The 24,485-nt window shown below is 35.5% G+C and overlaps 1 protein-coding gene across 1 annotated transcript in view; it reads left to right on the top strand.

The window, feature by feature from the left end:
• Positions 1-24,134, top strand: part of LOC102989840 (cation channel sperm-associated targeting subunit tau) — a 75,508-nt gene extending 51,374 nt beyond the window's left edge. The window contains exons 6-13 of the mRNA XM_024124637.2: positions 438-482; positions 1,412-1,480; positions 3,383-3,462; positions 9,563-9,709; positions 18,467-18,572; positions 20,407-20,473; positions 22,329-22,372; positions 23,543-24,134. Of these exons, the coding sequence (XP_023980405.1) occupies positions 438-482; positions 1,412-1,480; positions 3,383-3,462; positions 9,563-9,709; positions 18,467-18,572; positions 20,407-20,473; positions 22,329-22,372; positions 23,543-23,944 (960 nt within the window). The 3' untranslated portion in view covers positions 23,945-24,134. The remainder of the gene's footprint in view (positions 1-437; positions 483-1,411; positions 1,481-3,382; positions 3,463-9,562; positions 9,710-18,466; positions 18,573-20,406; positions 20,474-22,328; positions 22,373-23,542) is intronic.
• The last annotated feature ends 351 nt before the right edge of the window (positions 24,135-24,485 follow it).

The following is a 24,485-nucleotide window of genomic DNA, read 5'->3' as shown; positions in this document are numbered from 1 at the left end:
ATGGGAGGACTTATAGCACAGCAGAGATGATCAGAGATGGTGACCAAGGATACCAAATGTTTCCCTGCTTAAAAAGATCCCAACAGTCCCCAAGAGATGAGAGAAGCAGTCAGTTCTGTCATGAGTCAGCCTATCATGTAGATTCATGTTTAACCCCTCAAAAGGAGTGCAGGCCTGGCAGTTCCTCTAAGTATAAACAGCAGGAAAATTTTTCTTTAAAACATAAATGTAAATATTAACATTTATTTCTGGTACAACCTGGAATTTTTATTTTCTTCCAAACATTCATTATTTTTGTATTTTAGCTGTTAAATTTATATGTGCATTAAACATCATTACCTGATTTTTAAAAATTTATGAAATGATTTAGATAATATACAAGGGACTACATCAGTGATTCTGTATTTAAGAATTTTATTGTTTTTTACTTTTTCTAGAAAGGGTGCTTTACTGAAGAACTCCGAATGTTGAATAAAAACACAGTAAGAACTTTACTGAAACTTCCAAAGCTTTGTGCACACACTTAACATTTCATGTAACTTTATTCTGATATTGTTTTTATTCTTTTGTTACCCTACCAGTCACTGTTTGAACTAATGGAAATATATTAAATAAAAGGTATAATATTTGCTCACAATCTTCATCTCCACCGTTTTTTAAAATGCTGCTATCTTACTGCTAAATGGTGAACACAAAAATTAGAAATCATTGGGTAAGAGAGGAAAACGCCTCTGGCTGCTTCTTTGCATAGCCTTAGGATCCTCACATACTGAATTGAGGAAATATTATTTTCCTCCTTAAGGAGTTTCTAAAGAGTTGTTTACAGTTCTTACTTGAATTCCTTTTTAAGTACTTAAAAATTATTATCTTGATTAATTGATCATCTACTCAGAGAGGCTTCTGCTGCCCATAGCCAGATCGGGGATAGGAAACATAAAAAGCAGAATGATGGACATTTGAGGGCATAACCTCTGACACCCTCCTTCATTTCACATATGAGCCAGCTGTGGTTCAGAAAGATGAAATCATTTGTCTAAATCAAAATTTTATCTGAAAATGGAAGTGGAGATGGGAAAAGTGTGAATAAATACTTAAAAATATTATATTCATGGATATGAATACATATATACATATGTATCTCTGTATAATTCTATTAACAATTGTAAATTGATATTTTTTATATTTTAATCATGTAATATTCCTTAACTTTAACGTAGGTTTTTAACATTTCAGGAATGCCATAGATTCTCCTATAGGAGTTACTTGTGTAAATTTTTCTTTTTAAATCAAGAGATTCATGCTTTGGTTTTTCTAACTTATAGATTTGTGAGGTAAAAATATCACTTGTTATCACCTCTCCATTAAAACATCTTTCTGATCAAACAGTAAAATAAATTTGGCACATGTTTAGTTTATCTGCAGGGCAGAAGTGGAATTTATGTTCTCCTATGGAAACTTTGGTTATGGATTTTCACATCAGGTTAGTTCCCCTCTTTTAAAAATATTTCTACTGCAGCTTTTCAGTTAAATCATCCTCCTGAGCCTCTATCCTTTCCAGTTTGATAAAATCTTTAAATCTTTTTAAAAGAACACCATTTTTCTCTAGCTTAAAGAAAAATGAAACTTTACTATTGTTTGTTTATACATTTTTAAATAATGAGATTTTATTCAAAATGTCTTTATTATAATACTTTTGTGTGTGTGTACACATACACTTACGTAATTGAAAACAAAATTAAGTATTCAAGAAATGAATGTGGATTTTTTTTTTTTTTTTGTGGTATGCGGGCCTCCCTCTGCTGTGGCCTCGCCCGTTGCGGAGCACAGGCTCCGGACGCGCAGGCTCAGCGGCCATGGCTCACAGGCCCAGCCGCTCCGCGGCATGTGGGATCTTCCCGGACCGGGGCGCGAACCCGGTTCCCCTGCATCGGCAGGCGGACGCGCAACCGCTGCGCCACCAGGGAAGCCCTGAATGTGGATTTTTATATCTAAAAATAATCATTAAAATGGAGTTGTTGATGTTATTTAGATATTTTGTACTTTAATCACATATATTCCTTTCTTCCCATGATTATTTCAACATCAACCCTTCTTGATTCATCAAGAGTAATATGCCCAAAGAAGGTATCTTCCTAGGTTTAGCCTGCCCCTTTAAATTTACTACATATATCCATGTTGCAGAGAAAATTTTTGTACATTAACCTATATCCTTTTCTTTCATTATGTCCTCAGGCCAGATTCCTAGAATGGAAATCATTGTCAGTAATGGCCTTTTCAAGGAATTGTTCTAGAAAAATTGTACCAACATATATTCTTAACAAGTGTTTGAAAGAAATCTTGATATCCCTGGGTATTGTCACAGCTTTGGGGCATTTATAAATTCAGTCCCATTAGTACTGCTGCTATATAGGAGAAATGACCCATATACTTTACATATAATCTTTAATTTTCAGTTTTTGCTATTTTTCATATTCTTGGCTGTTTTTTAATTAGGAATTGAGAGTCGGTACATCAGTCTTATTAAATAAGTCTACTGCTGTGTGTTAACAGGGAAATCCCTGTAAAATGTATTTTAAAATTTTGCCTGTGATATATCATAATGTTTTTTAATACATTTTGAATCACAGGTAAGTAAAATATTGATGAAAGCCACTAGACACAAGCTTTTTTTCTTCTTCCCCTTTCTGCTTTGATTTTTCTTTCTTTTCATTTTGCCTATTTTCTTATCATAAATTAGGCCTTATAGGGATCCCTAATCAGTCCTAAACTGTGTCACAAAAGCTTAGTCCGTTTTGTGACATAGTTTATGAGTACCAAGTTCAGAGATAGGTGTGTGTCTGGATATAACATGTAACAATCCCATTCTTAGGAAGATAGATCCTTTTCAAATAAGCCTGGGCAAATACTGTATTGTTTTATGTAGGTGGACTCTACTAAAAACTAGGAACAAAGACATTGTAAGGAAAAGAGTGGGATATTTAATAAAAGTTCTATTTGATTTTATGTCCATGAACTTTTCAGTAACATAGTCCCCTACTTACCTATCATGATAATGTATAAAGAGGACTTGCACTGGAGGAGATAAAGTTGCATTCAAATGTTGGCTCTCATGCCTATTGGGTAACCCTTGAACAATTACTGATCTTCAGTAGTATCTGTAAAATAGGCATAGTTATCTACCTCCTAGGATTATTGAGATGATTAAATAATATTAAAGATGCAAAATTCTTGGCAGATACTTAGTGCTCAATGTTAATTCTTTCTTCCTCTCTTAATTCCTTTCCTCTTTATATATATCATTTAAGTCCTGGGGGATAGTAGTATTAGGATGAACTGGAATTGTAACTAAACAGTGTTAATATATACTTATAATTTTCCTCAGTTAAAACCTCTTCAGAAAATTATTAAGCCATCTATGTTTATGCATATTGCACCACCTCCAGAAAGAACAGACCCTGTGACGTAAGTGTTAAAGTCTTATTAACACAGTTATATCATGTGGCATTTAAAATATGTAATCCATTTGATGGAGAATTTTGGTTGTCTTAAGACATGGCCAGAATGAACCTAGACTCCAAGATAAAGAAAGCAGTGAATTGTTTTGTTTAAGGGGGAAGGTAGTTTGAGTTTCTGGGTGTAGCCCTGGAGAGAGGAGTTGAGGAGGTCTGGAGATAAGAAAAGAAGAGAAGGGTTGCCAACTTCGTGGCTGAAGGAGGGAAGGGAGGGGAAGCCTAACGAGGAAAGTTGGCCAGTGAGATGTTCCTTTTGCAGAAAGAGGTGAGGAACTTTTAAGATCAAGATGCCTAATAGTTGCCAGTTTTCTGCTCTGCAGTATGGTAGCATTACCCCCCACTTCCACACACTCCAGTTGTTATTTCCAAATTTTCAGCAAAAAGCCTATGGTCCAAAAAAATGAAATTAGCAGGCCAAAAGTAACTTAACATATAGTATGTCAATTAGTCTTGCAATTTCAACAGTAAAAATAGATCAAAGAAAAATGAGCACCTGAAAGAGATATTTAATCTATGGTGCTATCCAAGAATAAGGAATGGAAAATACTTGAAATGGGATTGAGGAAATTAGGTGGGTATTATCATGAAAAATAAATTTTGTCCATTTGGTATTGGTGATTTGTTGAAATAGCAAAGTTTAATGTTTTTCTTATGTTTATTGATTATTATTTCCTTATTTATCCATTGATTCAATAAACATTTATTGAATGTTTGCTATACCCCCAAGGCACTAAAAATACAAAGATAAATGAGGCTTGGTCCCTGCCCTCAAGTAGCTCATGGTTTAATGCAAAAGTAACATGTAAAAAAAATAAGATAATACAGATGTGATGGAGCCCTCCTAGAGGTTAACATAGAGGTCTGTGGGACACAGCCAAGGGGCTTCCCATACTTCTTGGGGGAGTTAGGAGGAAAGTATTATCAGGTAAGGATCCACAAAAGGAAGAGTGCTCGATGTAAGACTTGAAAAATGAGTAGTGGTGCATCAGGTTGATTTTGTGAGGGTGAGGAGACACATTCCCCAAAGATGGCACATAAGTAAAATGTGGGAGCCATAAGAGGCTATGTTATAATGGGGAACAGTGAGTAGTTTGTTGTGGGTTGCAACGCGCATAGGAGCAAGGAAAGGAGCAATGGGAGATGAGCTGAAGCAGTAGTCATGGGCAAGATATGGTGGTCAAGAGGTCAGGCTCGAGTCCAGACTACATGGACTCTGCCAGGTACTAGCTGTGTGACCTTGGGCAAGTTACTTCGGCTCTTTGTGCTTCATCTATTGAATGGGATAAAAATAACAACTACCCAATTGAGTTATTGTAATGATTAAATAAGTTACATATAAAGCACTTGGAACATGGTAGCAAATAGAATTCTCAGTTGTTAGCTACTTATTAAAGTAATAAATGTTTTATCATCACCATCATCATCACTATAGGTTTATGCTTCTCAAATATGAGTACATTTTACTCTTTTGAGTCCTCAGGGGTGTGTCAGGGCAACACAAAGCACTGGAAGATATGGTGCATCTTTCTGGAGTATTACTTTGCTCAAAGATTTTGAGAGGGAAAATGTTATCTTAAAATTAACATTTATATATTATGCAGTAGAATTTAAAAGTCACAAATTTTCAAGATAACAAAATGATTCCAAGATGTGTGGTTTGTGTCTGATTGCATTAAGTTACACCTCCAGAGACCTTCACTGTCCTCTACCCACAGGAGTTCTTTATTGGAAAAATTTGGAAGTGCTTCAGATGTAGAACCATTGAAGAATTTTAAGTAGGGGAAATACCATGATCAACTTGCATTTTATATGATCCTATCAATAGGATTGAATATGGACAGAAGTAGTTTAGTATTGGATTGGAGGAAGCTGTTGCATTAGTCTACATGAGAGATACTGACAATCTGGACTAAGGCAATGACTTGGTGGGTGTGACAGTTAATTCGGTGTGTCAAACTGACTGGGCCAGGGGTTGCTCAGATATTTGGTCAAATATTATTCTGGATGTTTTGAGTGAGATTAACATTTAAATCAGCAGACTGAGTAAAGCAGATTGCCCTCACTAATGTGGGTGGGCTTCATCCAATCAGTTGAAAGCCCCGAATAGACAAAAAATCTGACCCTTCCCTGAGTAAGAGAGAATTCCTCCTGCCTGATTGCCTTTGACTGAAACATTGGCTTTTTCCTGCCTTTGGACTTGAATGGAAGCATCAGCTCTTCCTGGATCTTGAGTCTGCAGACTTTTGGATTAGAGCTATGTACCATTGGCTCTCCCGGCTCTCCAGCTTGCCCACTCATCTTGCAGATCTTTGGACTTGTCAGCTTCCATAATCACTTAAGTTAATTCCCTATAATGAACTTCTCTCTCTGTCTGTCTTTCTCTTTCTCCCCCTCTCTCCATCTTATCGGTTCTGTTTCTCTGAACAGCTCTCACTAATACAGATTTTGATACTGAGTGTGGCTCTAGAGAAACAAAAGATTAAGGACAAGTTTTCTGAATTGGTTCTGGGGTTTGTGGAATTAGCTCTCTAATCCAATTATAGATTTAAAGACTCTAATGACTCTGTTTCTAGTGGTAGAGACACTGATAGTCCATGGCAATAGTGATCTGGCAATAGAGATGTGAAAAATATCACCCATTGGATACCCCTAATCAAAGCAAAGAAGCAAAGATATGGGTGACTATATATATGATACTTTCAAACATTTTTGTCACACTAATGAATATGATGAATTGGCTGGGTATTCCTAATGTTGATGGACAAAGGTGAGGAAAGAACGAGCTCAAGGATTCAAATTCCCAGCTCAAGCATTGTGTAAATGACCTGAAATCTTCCATGTGTGCCCTGAAGGAGACCCTTATCTCCTATAGCCATACTACTAAGATTGCTGAAAATCGCAGCCAGAATTTCATCCTGCAGCTGCCTGAATTACAACGCAAATTGAGCTCCCAGCCTCACAGGGTGTCTGCTGTTAAAGTGAGGATATTGGTTGGGAATAAGTGGGACCCTTAAAGTTGGAATGGGAAAATAGGAGAAGACTCTGATGAAGCTGGGGATGCTGAGCCCATAAATTCTGATATATCTACTTTGCCAGTGGAAGTGACCTCTCAAACCCCCGTGGAAGAGACCTCTCCACCCCCAGCAAAAGTGGTAGTGGCCTTTCCACCCCATCTGAGGGGATTTAACCCTGCATTGCTTGAAGAAATAGTAATGTCCTCTTCTGAGGCAGTTGCCATGCAAGACGATGTTGATTCTCCTCAAGACTCACCCCCACGGCCCCTCTTTGCTTCTAGGCCTGTAACTAGACTCAAGTTCCAGCAAGCCCCTAAAGGTGAGGTTCAAAGTGTGACCCATGAGGAAGTACACTACACTCCAAAAAGAACTGCTTGAGTTTTCTAATTTATATATATATAAATCCAGGGGACATGTGAGGGTATGGGGATATTAAAGGTATGGGATAATGGTGGCAGGATCATAAAGTTGGATCATATCAAATTTATGGATATGGGCTCACTAAGCAGAGATTCTACGTTTAATTTGCAGCTTGGGGAGTTACAAAGGACTCTAACGCTTTGTTGGTTACTGAAACATGTACCAAAAGATAGCCCACTGTGAGTGAATTGAAAATGCCAGATCTACTTTAGTTTAATGTAGAGGAAGGAATTCAAAGGTTTAGGGAGATTGTAGTGTTAGAGTGGATTTGTCATTTAAGACCTACTTATTCACCCTGGGAGGCTCCAGAAGACACACCTTTCACCATGACTGTGACAAATAAGTTTGTGAGGGAATCCCCACCCTTGAAGAGCCCTGTGATTGCTCTTCTCTGTAGGCCAGGCCTTGCAGTGGGAACTGCAGTCACTGAACTGGAAAACCTAAATGAACTGGGAGGAATTGGATCCTGAAGTGGCAAGGTGGGTGTGGTTACTGTGATGGAAGCAGGGTCAAAGCAGCAACCAAAATAGTCTGATTCATGTAGACTTATGGCATTGACTAGTTGATCATGATATTCCTAGAAATAGAATATACAGGAAGCCTACTAAATTCTTACTTGATCTGTATCAGCAGAAAAGTTCTAGGTCAAATGAACAAAAGTCTAACCTAAATCATAAAAACAGAGCTCCTCAATCAATTCCCAGTTTGAACCAGTTTACAGGCCCAGAACCCTTTGAATGAAGGGGAAGCCTGATCCTCTTGAGGAGAGACCTCAGTACAGTGCCAAAAATTATGTTAATCGTTCTCCCAGCATTCCCCCAAAGGAACTACAGCCTTTTACCAGGGTAACTGTGCATCAAAGAAAAGGAAATAGAGTTTTCAGAGACTACTGGACCCTGGCTCTGAACTGACACTAATTCCAGAAGACCCAAAATGTCACTGTTGTCTACCAGTTAGAATAGGGGCTTATGGAGGTCACGTGGTCAATGGAGTTTTAACTCTGAATCATCTCATGGGGGACCCAGTGGGTCCCCAAACCCATCCTATAGTTATTTCCCCAGTTCCAGAATGCATAATTAGAATATATGTATTCAACAGCTGGTGAATACCTTCCCTGTCCTGTGGAATGAGGGATATTACAGTGGAAAAGACTAAATGGAAGCCACGAGAGCTACCACTAATAGTAAACCAAAAGCAATACCTGGAAGGATTTCAGAGATTAGTGCCGCCATAGGGATTTGAAAGGTGCAGGGATGGTGGTTCCCATCACAACCCCATTCAACTCACTTATCTGGCCTGTGCAGAAAAGAGATGTATCTTGGAGAATGACAGTAGATTATTGTAAGCTTAACCAGGTGGTGACTGCAAATGCAGCTGCTGTACCAGTTGCGTTTTCATTGCTTGAGCAAATTAACACACCCCCTGGTACCTGGTATGCAACTCTTGATCTGGCAAATGCTTTTTTCTCCATACTCGTTAATAAAGACCATCCAAAACAGTTTTATTTCCACAGGCAAGACCAGCAGTATACCTTCACTGTCCTACCTCCGAGATACATCACTCTCCAGCCCTATGTCATAATATAGTAGACAGGAATCTTGATTACTTTCTCTTATATAAGATGTCACACTCACCCTTACAGTAATGACATTATGCTGATTGGACCTAGTGAGCAAGAAGTGGCACTATTCTAGACTTGTTGGTAAGATATTTGCATGTCTGAAGGTGGGAAATAAGTCTGATAAAATTCGAGGGCTTTCTACCTCAGTGAAATTTTAGGGATCCAGGTATGTGGCTTGTCAAGATATTCCTGCTGAGGTGAAGGGTAAGTTGTATCTGGGCTCTCCTACAACCAAAAAAAGAGGCATAACACCTAGTGGGCCTCTAGGGTTTTGGAGGCAACATATTCCTTTGGATGTGCTACTCTGGCCCATTTACTCAGTGACCTGGAAAAAAAATTTATATATATGTTTTTCTTCCCTCTCATTTCCTTATCATGTAACATAATATATATTTACTTTATATCATAATATTTAAGTATTGTTAACCTTACATCATAGTTATTTAAGTTTCAGGATATTAAGGAGAAGAGTAAACATCACCCAAAGACTTTACATCCTTTTCTGAGGAAGGGGCTAGTGAGTTTTTGGCTGTATGTATACAGGAGAGTTGTATCATGTAAGGTTAATTATGACCTTGTTATTGTTTTCATTTGGAGATTAAGCATGTTGTAAGATGTTTATGGGTACCAAGTTGACAAGGGGTGGACTTGTGATGGTTATTTTTTTGTGTCAACTTGACTGGGCCATGAGATAAAGATTTGGATCTGGAGATAGGGAGAGAGGTCTGGGCTCAAACACTTTCTAATTCTCCTGAGAACTTCAGGTCCTTCTCTTCTTTCCCATCTCTGCTACCCATGATCTTAGTAGTAAGAGTACTCAAGAGGTCACTCTCTCAGTATTTCTGACTTCTGTCTTCTTTCCTAGCTCTATCCTCTAGTGGTCCAACATGGACAGGTGAGCTTACAGTGTAAAAGAGAGTGATTCAAAAGTGATAGCTAACACTGATTTTAGAAGTGGACTTTTGTATAATTTTAACTTTATTACCATTTTCCAGAAATGTTATTATACCACAGCCAATACAATATCCAGCATTCTTATCCCCAGACCTGAATGTTTCTGTTGGGGTGCCAACTACAGCATCCCAATCCAACCAGCCATCTGTGGTACGACTTGAAAAACTTCAGCAACAACCCCGGGCAAGGTAAAAAACAAAAACAAAACAAAACAAAAAATTTTTCATCTTATTTATGTGTTATTTGTATATTAATTTTTCCTTGGAGACATAGGCTTGCTATTGATCCAGAAACCTTCATCATGGTGATATTTCATGGGTTCAGTGTTTGTTTTAAAAAGTCAATGATCTGGCAAGAAAAGGGATGAGAACACATTAATACGGGAGAAAGTATAATACCTCTACCTCTTCACTCAACAATATAGTCTATAGGTCTGTTATACTCTTTTCTGTATTTCCCATCTTTTATCTCTATGCTTTAGATATTTTCTTCTGACCTGTCTTATAATCATTGGTTCTTTCTTCTTTGTCTCTTATCTGCTGTTAAGCCAGTTGAATTCTTAATTTCAGTTATTTCCTTTTGTTATGGAATTTTCATTTACTTTATAGTTCCACTTCTCTACCAAAATCCTCAGTCTTATCTTTTAATTCTTTGAACATGTTAATCATTGTATTTCAAAGTTCATTTCTGATAACTTGATTATTTGGATTTCCTATAAGTCTATACCTATTGTTGGTTTTTTTCTCAGAGTTTTTAGTCAAATCTTATGTTCTCATATGCCTAGTTGTTTTTATCAAGTGCAAAACATTGTATTTGAAAATCTGTAGAACTGATTTGAGGCTCTTGATTATATATTTTTACAGATAATATATACATTTGCATCTGGCAGCCAGCTAGCCTAGGAACACTAGCAATCCCAGATCACCTTAATTCAATTGAGATGAGACTGAAATGATTTGAAATGATTTGGGCTTTAGTTCCTGTGGGCATTAGTCTTTTTCTGGTTTACCCTTATTCTTAACATCAAGGCCAGGACTAGTGTGAGGCAACCAGGGTACAATATTTAAGGAGGCACTTATTCTTGGGGTATAGCCCTCTAGGGCCCCAACTGAAAGCCTGGGTGTTTACCATGGCTTCTCATCCTTAACAGGGGCTGAACTCTGGGTTTTGTTCCCTCATTCTTACATATTTATCTCAAAGCTCTTAACTCTTGTCCACCTCAAATGCCTTGAAGGAAAATGGCTCCAAATTATGGGCTCAAAGTCTCCAGACTTGCTTTCTGTCTGGCATCTGGGATTTGCAAATTCTTGTTGCCTTTGTAACTGACTGATGCTTCCAAAGAAAAAATTTTAAAATACTTTGTCTAGCTTTTTCAGTTGTGCGGTGAGATGGTCTGAAATAATCTATTCCATCATTGCCAGAAACAGAACTCCTGAAATTTTAAAAATAGTGTTTATGTATATGCATATTTTACTCAGACTTATAAATTAATTCATAAACATTGAGTTGAGTGATCAAGGAACCCCTTTTTCCCCTAGTCCTATGTTTTATTCTTTCAATAACATTTATTTATTTATTTATTTTTATTGGAGTATAATTGATTTATGTTGTGTTAGTTTCAGGTGTACAGCAATGTGAATCAGTTATACATATACATATATCCACTCTTTTTTAGGTTCTTTTCCCGTATAGGTCATTACAGAGTATTGAGTAGCGTGCCCTGTGCTATATACAATAGGTCCTTACTACTTATCTATTTTATACATAGTAGCATATATATGTCAATCCCAATCTCCCAATTTATCTCTCTCCCCCCTCCCCTCTGGTAACCATAAGTTTGTTTTCTACATTTGTGACTCTATTCCTGTTTTGTAAATAAGTTCATTTGTACCATTTTTTAGATTCCACATAATATTTATTTATTTTTATTTCAGTTTTATTGAGATATAATTGACACACAGCACTGTATAAGTTTAAGCAGTACTTAATTATTTGACTTACATACCTCATGAAATGATTATCATGATAAGATTACCGAATATCCATAATCTCATATAGATTCAAAATAAAAGAAAAAGAAAAAAGATTTTTCCTTGTGATGAGATCTCTTAGGATTTACTCCCATAACAGCTTTCATATATAACCTATAGCAGTGCTAATTATGTTAATCATGTTGTACACTGAATGCCTAGTACTTATTTATCTTACAACTGGAAGTATGTACCTTTTGACCACCTTCATCCAATTCCCCCTCCCCCACCCCCTGCCTCAGGTAACCCCAAATCTGATCTCTTTTTTCTATGAGTTCTTTCATTTTTTGAAGTATTATTGACCTACAACACTATATTGTTCCTGGTGCACAACACAGTGACTTAACATTTCTATAAATTACAAAATGATCACAATGATAAGTCTAGTTACCATCTGTCAGCAAAGATATTACATTATTTTTGACTATATTCCCCATGCTGTACATTTCATCCCCGTGATCCGTTTATTTTGTGACTGGAGGTTTGTACCTCTTAATTTCTCTTACCTATTTCACTCCTCTTCAACTCCCCTCCACTCTGTTTGTTCTCTGTGTGTATGATTCTGTCTCTGATTTATGTTCCTTCATCTGTTTTGAATTTTAAATTCCACATATAAGTGAAATCATACAGTACTTGTCTTTCTATGTCTGACTTGTTTCAGTTAGCGCTATACCTTTTTTGTTGCAAATGGCAAGATTTCATTCTTTTTTATGGCTAGTGATACACCATTGCATATATATATATATATATATATATATATATATATATATATATACCACATCTTCTTTATCCATTCATCTATCAGTGGGCACTTAGGTTGCTTTTGTATCTTGGCTATTGTGAATAATGCTGCAGTGAACATAGAGATGCATATATCTATTTAAATTAGTGTTTGTGTTTTCTTTGGAAAAATACCCAGAAGTAGAATTGCTGGATTGTATGGTAGTTCCATTTATAATCTCTTGAAGAACCTCCATACTGTTTTCCATAGTGACTGTCCCAATTTACATTCCCATCAACAGTGCAGGAGGGTTCCCTTTTCTCCACACCCTCACCAACACTTGTTATTTGTTGTCTTTTGATAATACCTGTCCTGACATTCTGTGAGGTGATATCTTATTGTGGTTTTGATTTGCATTACTCTGATGATTACTGATGTTGAGCCTCTTTTTATGTGTCTGTTGACCATCTGTATGTTTTCTTTGGAAATGTGTATGTTCAGGTCCTTTGCCAATTTTTTAATCAGATTGTTTGCTTTTTTGATGTTGAATTGTATGAGTTATTTGTATATTTTGGATAATAACCCCTTATCATTCATATTGTTTGAAATTACTTTCTCCCATTCAGTAAGTTGGCTTTACATTTTGTTGATGGTTTCCTTTGCTGTGCAAAAGCTTGTAAGTTTAATTAGGTCTTATTTGTTTATTTTTGCTTTTGTTTCCCTTGTTGGAGGAGACATATCCAAGAAAATATTGCTAAGACCAATGTCAAAGAGTGTACTGCCTATGTTTACTTCTAGAGTTTTATGGTTTCAGGTCTGACATTTATGTCTTTAATCCATTTGTTTATTTTTTGTATGTGGTATGACAAAGTAGTCCCATTTGATTCTTTTGTATGTAGCTGTCCAGTATTCCCAGCACCATTTACTAAAGAGGCTGTCTTTTCCGCATTGTATGTTCTTGCCTCCTTTGTCATAAATTAATTGATCATGTAAGTATGGGTTCGCTTCTGAGCTCTTAAGTCTGTTCTATTGATTTATGTGTCTGTTTTTGTGCCAGTACCATACTATTTTAATTACTGTAACTTTGTAGTGTAGTTTGAAATCAGGGAGTGTCATATCTCCAGCTTTGTTCTTCTTTCTCAAGATTGTTTGGGTAATAAGGGACTTTTGTGTTTCCATACAAATTTTAGAATTATTGGTTCTAGTTCTGTGAAAAATGTCATTGTTATTTTGATAGGGATTGCATTGAATCTGTAGATTGCCTTGGGTAGTATGGTCATTTTAAAAAATACTAATTCTTCCAACCCATGAGCAAAGTATATTTTTCTATTTGTTTGCATCATCTTCAATTTCTTTCATCAGTATCTTATAGTTTTCCAAATACAGGTCATTGACCTCCTTAGTTAGATTTATTCCTAGGTATTTCTTTTTGATGTGATTGGAAATGGGGTTGTTTCCTTAATTTCTCTTTCTGAAACACAACTGATTCCTTTTTTTTTGATGTTTGACAATGAATTCTTTAATTGAAGTATAGTTGATTTACAATATTATGTTAGTTTCAGGTCTACAGCATAGTGATTCAGTATTTTTATAAATTATACTTCATTAGAAGTTATTACAGGGACTTCCCTGGTGGTCCAGTGGTTAAGACTCCATGCTTCCATTTCAGGGGGTGCAGGTTCAACCCCCGGTTGGGGAACTAAGATCCTGCATGCTTCATGGCGTGGCCAAAAAAATTTTTTTTTAATTAAATTTTAAAAAGTTATTACAAAATAATGGCTGTAATTCCCTGTGATATACAATGTATCCTTATTGCTTATCCATTTTATACATAGTAGTTTGTATCCTTTAATTACATACCCCTATTTTGCCCCTCTCTTCTTCCCTCTCCCCACTGGTAGCCACTAGTTCGTTTTCTGTATCTGTGAGTCTGTTTCTGTTTTGCTAGATACATTCATTTTATTTTTTAGATTCCAGAAATAAGTGATATCATACAGTATTTGTCTTTCTCTTTCTGATTTATTTCTCTGAGCATAATATTCTCTAGGTCCACCTATGTTGCTGCAAATGGCAGAATTTCATTCTCTTATGGCTGAGTAATATTCCATTGTGTGTATGAATAAATCTTTTTTTGTCCATTCTTCTGTTGATGGACACTTGAGTTGCTTCTATATCTTGGCTGTTGTAAATAGTGCTGCTATGAACATTGAAGTGCATGTATCTTTTCAAATTAGGCTTTTCATTTTTTCTGATTTATACTCAGGAGTGGAATTGCTGGATCATATGGTAGTTCTATTTTTAGTGTTTTGGGGACCCTCCATATTGTTTTCCATAGTGGCTTCACCAATTTATATTCCCACCAACAGTGTGAAAGGGTTCCCTTTTCTCCACATCCTCACCAACGTTTGTTATTTGTAAACTTTTTGATGATAGCCATTCTAACAGGTGTGAAGAGATATCTCGTTGTTTTGATTTGTATTTCTCTAAGAGTGATATTGAGCATCTTTTTGTGTGTGTTAGCCATCTGTATATCTTCTTTGGAAAAATGTCTACTCAGGTCTTCTGCCCATTTTTTGATTGGGTTGTTTTTTTGATATTGAGTTATATGAGCTGTTTATATATTTTGGATATTAACCCCTTCTGGCTGGTCATATCATTTGTTCAGTTATTGTATTCTTCAGCTCTGTGATTTCTCTTTGGTACTTATATTTTCTATCTCTTTGTTGAAATTCTCACTTTGTTCATGCATTTTTCTTCTGACCTTGATGGGCATCTTTATGACCATTATTTTGAATTCATTATCAGGTAAGTCACTTATCTCTGCTTCATTAATGTCTGTTTCTAGAGTTTTATCTTGTTCTTTTGTTTGGAACTTATGTTTCTGGAGTTTTATTTTATTCCTTTGCTTAAGACTTATTCCTCTCTTACTTCATTTTCCTTGACGCTCTGTGTTGGTTTCTGAACATTAGATAAAACAACCACCCCTCTAAGTTTTGATGTTGTGGCCTCATTGTAGGAAAGGAACCTTACCATCAGCCCAGCCCAAGTTCTTGGTTGTCCCTCAAACCTTTGTGACGGTCCAAGTCACCTTGTTTGTTCTTAGTCACCCTCCCAATAGTTGAGGGCGTGTCAAGACTTGTCAGTGTCCCAAAGGGGAGATCTCAGTCAGCACCTAGATTCAGGCTGATTGGAAGCTGAACCCCCAGGTAGATGCTGGGAAAGTATGTAGTTAAAGCCCTTTCAGGGAGAAACTGGAAGACTTTTTTTTCCTCTTCCCTCTGTGCTGAGCCTGTTTGTATAGTCACAGGGTTGGTGGTGCACCTGCACCCATTAAAACTGCTTCTTTGTGTACTATAGTCCTGTAGACTGGTAAATGCAAACCCTGTTGACTATGACATCAGGCAATCTGGGGGCCTGTGCCTTGGGTGGCAGCCACAAAATCTGGGGTGCCAGTTGTATGTACAAACTTTTCCTTGGAGATACTGGTGATCTGGATCAGGCTAGAGGGAGAAGAGAGATGCAGTGTCTGCTGGCTTCCCTGTTTTCCAGGGAAGATTGCAGTCAGCCCCTAGAAGCATGCTAAATTAGAAGCCTGACCCTCGAACATTAACTTTTACAGAATGTGAGTAGGCTTCTCTTGGGGAAAGACTGGGAGATGGACAGTTTTTGCCTACTCTGTGCTGAGCCCTTGGCAAATAACCATGGCAAGTCCTAGAGAACCCATTAAGAACTATTTCTATTTTGTTTTAACCTTGAGGGTCTCATGGTCACAAGCTAGGTGTGACCTAGCTAGGTGTTTTGGGGGCCTGTCGCTCAAGTGGCAGTCTTGAAAGTTGGAGCACTCATTGTGGGGTCCAAACCTTTCTCTCCTCAAAGAGATGCTGGGAATTGGAAGTTCCTTCCCAATTGTATGACATGGTGCCAGGGTTAGGTTTATGGTGAGAGTGTGTCTCAGCCTTTCCTACCCATTTGCTGTGGGTACTTTCTCATTCTTCCAGTGTTTAGGAGTTGCTTAGCTATTTCTGGATTTCTATCAGCAGGAATTGCTCCTTGTACAACTATAGATTTGGTGTATCTCTGAGAGGAGATGAATGAGTTCAGGAGCCTCTTCACCATCTTGGACTGGAATCCACAAATTTCTTCAGTTCTTGGCTTAGTAGAACACATCTGGATCCCTATAATGCTTCTCCATTCAGAGTGGCTCCCTGAGCTCCACCTGCAGAACCTCAACTTCTTTGGCTTCCAGTGACAGCGATGGCTGTTGCTCTGCCTTCTCTTGAGTGGCAGCACCACCCAACCCCCTTCTTCCTAGCAGAATGGGCCCCCCTCTCCTCCTTCTGCTCACTGACTCCCATGTATCTTTGTTGTGTGTTTCTGCAATCTAAGAATGTTATTTTGATCCTTATTATCTTCTTATAACTACTTTGGAATTTGGCCCTGATAATTCTCTGTTGCTCAATTTTATATGAAATTAATTTTCCTGAATTTTTGTAGAAGCTTGGTTCCGAAACCTTTTCTAGCTTCACAGAGCTCCCACTTCTGAAGTTTTTATTTGGTGTTTAAAAATACAGTGACCTCCTTTCAAGGTTTTCTGAGGCCCTGTCCCTACGTAGAGACCTGGCTGGTCAGTTTTGAGCATTCTCAGTGGTTAGACTACTCCAGTCCTTTAATTCTTATCATGAATGCTTTGTACTCACCCACTATTGGAATGAGCAAAACCCTCCCAGTTTCAACTGCTATTCTCAAGCTGGCTGGCTGTGCTTTCTTGTGACTACCTGTTGGCTATTTGGGGTTCTCTTATTCTCACATTCATCAGATGCCCCTTTTATACCTGTTGCTTTCTCCCATATATTCACTGATACCATGAAGGTCTTATGTATATGGGGTTAATAGGGAAACCTTGTCACATGATTTTGTTGTAAATGTTGCCTATCAGTTTTGGGGTTTGCTACCTAGATACTCTGTTTTTATGTAGATATTTGGGAAGATTCAAAAACTATGCTACTTCTGCTGCCATCATCTTGGAATTTTCCTTTTTTGCTACACTTTCATATTCATAATAACTTATTTGTGTTATCATTTGGGGGAATTTATTTAAACAATCATGTCATCTATAAGTAATAACAATTTTGTTTCTTTGTTCCCAATCCTTAATCTTTACTTTTGTTTTCTTGTCATTCTATGCTGGCTGGAAGCTCCAGTCAATGTCTGTTAAAAATGGTAAGGGTGGACATCTTTGTTTTGTTCAGGATCTTTCATGGCAATGCTTCTAGCATTTAATAGTCAAGCACATTATTTATATAGGTTTTTTGGTTGATGTCCTGTACCAGAGTAAGTAAATTATTCCATTCTGTTCCTAGTTTTCTAAGAGTTTTCTGTTTTAATCATGAATGGATGTTGGATTTTGCCAAATTATTTTTCTCTTTTAATCAGTTAAATTGTATTTAAATTAAACGTTCTGTTGTTAATGTCAAAATATCCTTATATTCCTGGGATAAAGCCAACTGGTTCATGGTATATTATCTTTTCCTTATACCACTACATTTTTTGTAATAAAATTATATTTTATTTGTAACATTTGCATCTATGTTTGTGAATGAGATTAGACTAATTTTCCTTCTTTGTAATGTCCTTGTTATGCTTTATTGTCAAGGTCATAGTGTCCTAATGAAATGAATTGAGAAACATTTCCTCTTTTCCATTTAATTCTTGTTGATTATATTTTTAGATTATGAAAGCCTTTTGAAATTTGGATTAAAAACTAAATTCCTATCTTTTCATTTGTTTTATTGCAGAAGATATCATATATGTGTTGAATAATTTATAAAATCTGTATATATAGTTTAAATGAGAGCAATATATATAGAAAAATTTCTTAAATATGTATGTATAACTTAAATAAAGATAATAAGACCATTGCCTAGATATTTACAATTCAGGTTAAGAAATACAACATTACCAATATTATAATGTGTTTTTTGTGCCCTTATAAGATTACATCCCTCTTCTCCCCAGGTAACTACTACCCTGATTTTTGTTGTAATCATTCCTTTTCCTATGTGTCCTTAAACAATATATTGTTGGTTTTCTTCTTTAAGAACTTTTTATAAATGTATCATACTGTATGTGTTCTTTGCTTCATACCATATATATTCTTTTATCACTTTTTCAATCTGTAACTGATTTTTCTTTAGGCTAGAAAAAATGAAAAAAGAATATAGACGTCTGAGTACATGGGTAGAAAAAGCTAGCTATTTAGAAGGAGTTCTTACCCCAAGATTGGAATGTAAAGAACCTAAGGTAATTAACATAATACATTCTTCCATACATAGATTTTTACTTTTTATTTTAAAATTATGATAAGTAAAAATAATGATCAGATATTGTTTATTTGTTCCCTCTCTATAAAATGCTACTCATAGTTCATGCACTTTCCTATTTTGATAATGTGACATTCAATAAATATTGATTAATAATTTATAAGGTTTAGTTTTTAACAGCTTTGTTGAGATATAATTCACATACTATACAGTTCATCCATTTAAAGTGTACAATTCAGTGACCCTAAGTACATTGACAGAGTTGTGCTTCCATTGCTACAATCAGAGAACATTATCATTACCCCGAAAAGAAACCCCATACCTCTTAGCCTATACCCTCCAAACCCCTCATGCCCTGCTAGCCCTAGATGACAACTAATGTACTTTATGTCTCTATAGATTTGCTTGTTCTAGATATTTCATATAAATGGAATCATACAATATAAGGTCCTTTGTGACTTGATTCTTTCACTTAGTATAGTGTTTTTAAGGTTCATCCCTATTGTAGCATGTATCAATACTTCATTTCATTTCATTGCCAAATAATATTTCATTGTTTGGATATACTACGTTTTTTTATCCACTCATCAGTTGATGGACATTTGGTTGTTTCCACCTTTTAGCTATTATGTATAATGCTGCTATGAACATGCATGTGCAGTTTTTGTGTGCATGTATGTTTTTAATTCTCTTGGGTAGATACTTAGGAGTGGAATTGCTCGATCATATCATAATTCTGTTAACTTTTTCAGAAACTGCCAAACTGTTTGCCACAGCAGCTGCACAATTTTACATTTAACCAGCAATGCATGAGGGTGCCATATCTCCTACAACGCTTGTTATTTTCCTTTTTAAAAAAAATTTAATTATGGCCATCCTAGTGGGTTTGAAGTGGTATCTCATTGTGGTTTTGATTTGCATTTCTTTAATGACCAATGATGTGAACATCTTTTCATGTGAATACTGGCCGTTTGTATATCTTCTCTGAATAAATTTTTATTCATATCTTTTGCTGATTTTTTAATTAGGCTATTTGTATTTTTACTGTTGAGTTGTAAGAGTTCTTTATATATTTTGGATACTAGACCCTTATCAGATATATAAGTAAGATTTACTATTTAGAAGTACTATCTAATCTATACATTTTGACCTGGCAGTAAAAGATTCATAGGGATTTCAGTGAATAGATAAAACATTGACTAAAATCACAGCTTTGAAATGGTAGTCATGAGATATTGATATATTCATGTTTTTCAATGCCTCTGAGATAATTGGGCAAGATTGTGCTGCGATAAGATAAACTGATTAGCATTTGCTAATACAGAATTAGTATTTTAGGGAAAGTTTGTGGGGCTTTTCATTAAAGGGACTCTGAACTTTGGGTTCTCATTGAAAATCAGTATTTTATAAGAGCCAGTGGTCACGCCACCTTATAATTCTTCTTGGAATTTTATAAAGATCCACATCACTTTGCAACTGATAGACCATAATTATTCCAATAAAAAAGTGATCTGTTTCCAGGGGGTATCCTCTTATACCCCTTGAAGTTAAACATTATGTCATTTGTCTTGTAACCTTTTTCTGTCATGCATTCATCATTCAGAAACCCTATCAATTCTTGGGTCTTCTCTTCCTGGACCATTAACTCCTAGCCAGGGTGTGCCTCTCTTTAAAACAGTACTGTTTGCTTTTCTCACAAACCCATATTCTTCTTGTCTTCTGTAAACTTTTTTAAAGTATTTTAAAAAGTTATGAAAGCAGGAAAAAATGTTTTAGCTCTTTAAACATTTCTCCAATATGTTTTTTTCTTCTAGGAAAGTAATACCAATGAGGTACTTGAAAGCCAATTAGAAGAGAGACCTACAGATACTGTAACATCAGGTTAAGAAACTAATTTACCTTTTGTATTTATTATTAAGATAATTAAAACAGGGTGGTTATATCACAAAAAGAAAACTAGCCATCTGCTTTAAGTATACTTCATTTTTTGTTAGGGAATAAAAATACATTTCATTATAGTTTTGGTATATAGTATTTATTTTGTAACACTCCAAAGAAAATACTTAGACCCAATTAAGAGTTATTTTTATTTTTATCTTTAATACTCCTTTCCTCTTTAAGAACAAGAAAAAAGTTAAATCTTACCTATAATCTATGAAAAGGTATTTTTGTTAAACATTGTTAACTGTAGAGCTATTGGTCTCTTTTATGTGGAGGATGTGTGTATGTGCGTGCGTGCGTGTACGTGTGTGTGTGTGTGTGTGTGTGTGTGTGTGTGTAAGAGAAAGGGAGGAGGAGAGAGAGCAGGACAGGAAATTAAATTAACATTAAATGTGAGAACTCTGCACAAATTATCAGTAAGATATTTAATTGATAGAAGATACTGTTCATGCAGTCTTTAAGAAAAATCTCTCTTAAAAGATTCATTTAGAAAGTAAGTTAAAATAGATGCATAATACTCTATCTTTAAAATCTTGGATTCTGCTGGTGTGGATTAATGATTTATTGTTATAAGACTTTGGCCACAGGTTACTTCTCTAATTCTACTTCCCTGGCTACCTCAGGCTTTGATATATTCATTTCTTAACCTCTGAGCATCAACCAGCCTAGCAGAGCTATTTCATCTTTAATCTACTCTTTCACTGAAACATTCAAGTTTTAGGTTGTAGAAGAATCACAACTTCCCTCTTCAATATTGCTGTTGAATATTGGAGGTTAACCTCTCTCACACACTGGTGGTTACTTTTTTTTTTTTTTTTTTTTTTTTACTTTTTTTCACTTATCTATGGAGTTCATTTCAAGTCCCGTTGGATCCTCTAGTGACTTCTTTCCTTTTGGCATTCCAGTAGCTCCCTATAGTTACAGCTAACATTTACTGATCACTGGGTTCCAGGCACATTACTTGGATTATGTAACTCAGTACTCAGAGCAGTCAATCGAGGGTGCTATTATTATTTATCCACATATTTACAGATGAGAAAACTGAGGATCAAGTCAATGAGAGGTGACACAGCCATTAATTTGAACCTAGTCTCTTTGACCCAAGAACTCAAGCATTTAACCACATTGCTGCTCCCATTGTATATACTTGTAACATACCTATAAGATAAGCTATCACTAATCTATTTTACATGTGAGAAAACCAAGGCTCAGAAAAATGAGCTGACAGCAGTCATGCAGCTAACAGTGACCTTAATAAATTTTGTTTTTTTACTAGACTTATGCATCCCTTTGTATCTCAATTATTTATTCCCTTTCCCTTTTAGAATTTTCTTTTTTGTTTGCTAAATATGTATTCTTTATATTTCTAGGAAAATTTTACAAGTGCTTCAGTTAGCCTCTCTTGAATGGTCCTAGTTTTTCTGGTTACATACAACTTTACTCTTTTTTTCCAATCCCAACCTTATCACTGACCATCTGGGATTTATTTTTATTTCCTCTTGACTTTTAGTAAAATATAGTACATGCCTGTTTTTACGTCTTATATTGAGGGATCTGAAATCTTATCATTTTATACATGTTTTCACTTCATCTCCACACTTGTTCATTTACTCCTCCATCTTCCCAGAGATTCATCAGCCTGTTTTTACTAAATATGTAGTGTTTATGTTTGAATAACTGCTTTGATTTAAATTGCTCTTATTCTTGGTGAGAAAAACTGTAGTATTTTATTAAAGCATATAAATAATGTTTATTTTTTATATATAATAAAATACTTCTATGAATTTCTTAACAGATATCCCTCTTATAAAGGAAGAAGCTGAAACTATTCCAAGTGAGGTAAGGGAACTTGAAAGAGAACTTTGAATAGTTACTATTTTATAAAGGGATGAAATACTTGTAAATGGAGAAATATTTATAGATGGAAAGAAGAAAGCACTCAAGAAGTTATTCAAGTTTTCATGGTTATTTCTGTTACAACAATATCTGTACAGTGTTATACGATTTATTTAACTTAAATTACACTGTTAAAAGGGAAGTTTCAGCATCAAATAGTAACATTTTAAAGTACATATGAATATAGGGGACAAAAGGTGTTTATGAACAGAAGAGGGGAAACAAGTAAAAGAAAGCATAAAGTTCTGCACTTAGAAATGGATGCCACAGACCTAACTACATTCTTTACTTTTTCTCTATAATACAACTGTGTATTCTCTGTAATGTATAATCTCCAAAGTAATAGTCTGTATTTTATAAATAGAAATAAATAGAGTTCACATAATATTATTTGCTTTTTAGCTTTTACAGAAGATATTAATTCTGTAAGGCAGTGGACCCCTATGTAAACCAGTAAAATATAAAAGATTCTTCTGTACTACTTGACAAATAGGATTTAATGATTTCTATTCTTGGGCCAGTGGCTCCCAAAATACCAATTGAAGAGTCAGTATGTTCTGTTTTGCACAATCCAAAGAGAGAGAAAAAAAGACAATGTAGAGAATTTCTCATACAGCTAAATTTACTTGGCTTAACAGACTGTCCTTTCTTTTATGATACTATTCTTTGTACTATTTTGCTATTTAAATTTCCTTTATTCTACCATATAATTGTGATTTTTATGATATTGTTCTTTGTGCTATTTTGCTATTAAAGTTTCCTTTGTTATGGTATATTGGTGATAGTATAGTAACAGTAAAATGTCAGACCCCTTGGTTTTCTTCTCTGAGATGCTGATGATTTATAAAATATGAATATATGAGAACCACTAGTTTATAATGCAGTATGATCATTTTTATGGATAATATCCTATAGTCCATGGTGTCAGGCAAGTAGAGAATTTCTCAACTCTTCTAATAAGGAATGTAATAATTTACAAATATTGATGGTAGTAACTTGTTATATAATAAAGGATAAAAGTACAAATGATTTTAAGTCCAGTTTTGTTAGTTTTAAATATTTTCTAGTTGATAATGATTAATAGGTAGCTTGTCTTATTGATACATTTTCTAGTTACTGGATAATGATGATAAGAAAGGCCTGACTCTACCAACTTTGAACCAGTCAGGTGAAGATGATTCAAATGTCGTTGCTCCTAAAAGTGACATGTCAACAAAGGAAACAGATACTCCATTGCCCACTATTCCTAGGCTGACATTAACAGACGAGGACAAAATACCACCTTTAGAGGAACACCAGCAAGAAGCTATGCCGGAGAGAAAAATGAAAAATCTATTCTTCCCACCAGAAGAAAAACTGAAAGATAGATATCCAAGCCTTTTAAAAACTGACTCATCTCCATCAGAGGTAAAGTTGAAAAATATCCATATAAATCCAGGTAGAATAAAGAGGAGGAACTCAAATTTATCTCCAACAGAAATTAGGTGGCAAAGCAACAATCTGAGCTTAGCTTGAAGGAAGAGCACAAGCTTAGTTTCCCCAGATTCAAAATCAAAAGGTAGCTTTCAAAGTCACGATCCAAAGGAAGACCTTGAACTAAAGGTATGTGCCCTCGTATTAGAAGTATAAGACTAAGAAAAACTAAAGAATTCATTAATAAAAAATAAATTGAAAATACATTCAAATGTCTCCAAGTAGAAGTGTGTCTAAGTATATTAAATATTCCTACCCTACTAATACTCATCAAGTAAGGAGGAAAAAAACCTTTGAAGGAAAAGCAAAGTGATCTGAGAAACCAGTAATACAAACCAGTCTCATGGTTTGGTGTAAAATTCAGCTGAAAATATAACAATGGTAGCAAAATCTAAATTCAAAGGAAAGCCTGAGAGGTTATTTCAGTGGAAATTTTTAATGAAACTGTTATAGGAAATAGCATATGTGCCCCTGTTACAAACAGTTTTATAGTTTAAAATGAGAATGATCTGAAAATTTAAAGGTACACCAGGGAAAAGCATTTCTCAAAATGACAGTTATTCTACTTAGATCTTTACATCTT

Source organism: Physeter macrocephalus, chromosome 2 (assembly GCF_002837175.3).
Source record: "Physeter macrocephalus isolate SW-GA chromosome 2, ASM283717v5, whole genome shotgun sequence".
NCBI classification, from domain to species: Eukaryota; Metazoa; Chordata; class Mammalia; order Artiodactyla; family Physeteridae; genus Physeter; species Physeter macrocephalus.
Note: the sequence above shows the minus strand (reverse complement) of the source record. Positions and strands in the feature narration are given on the sequence as shown.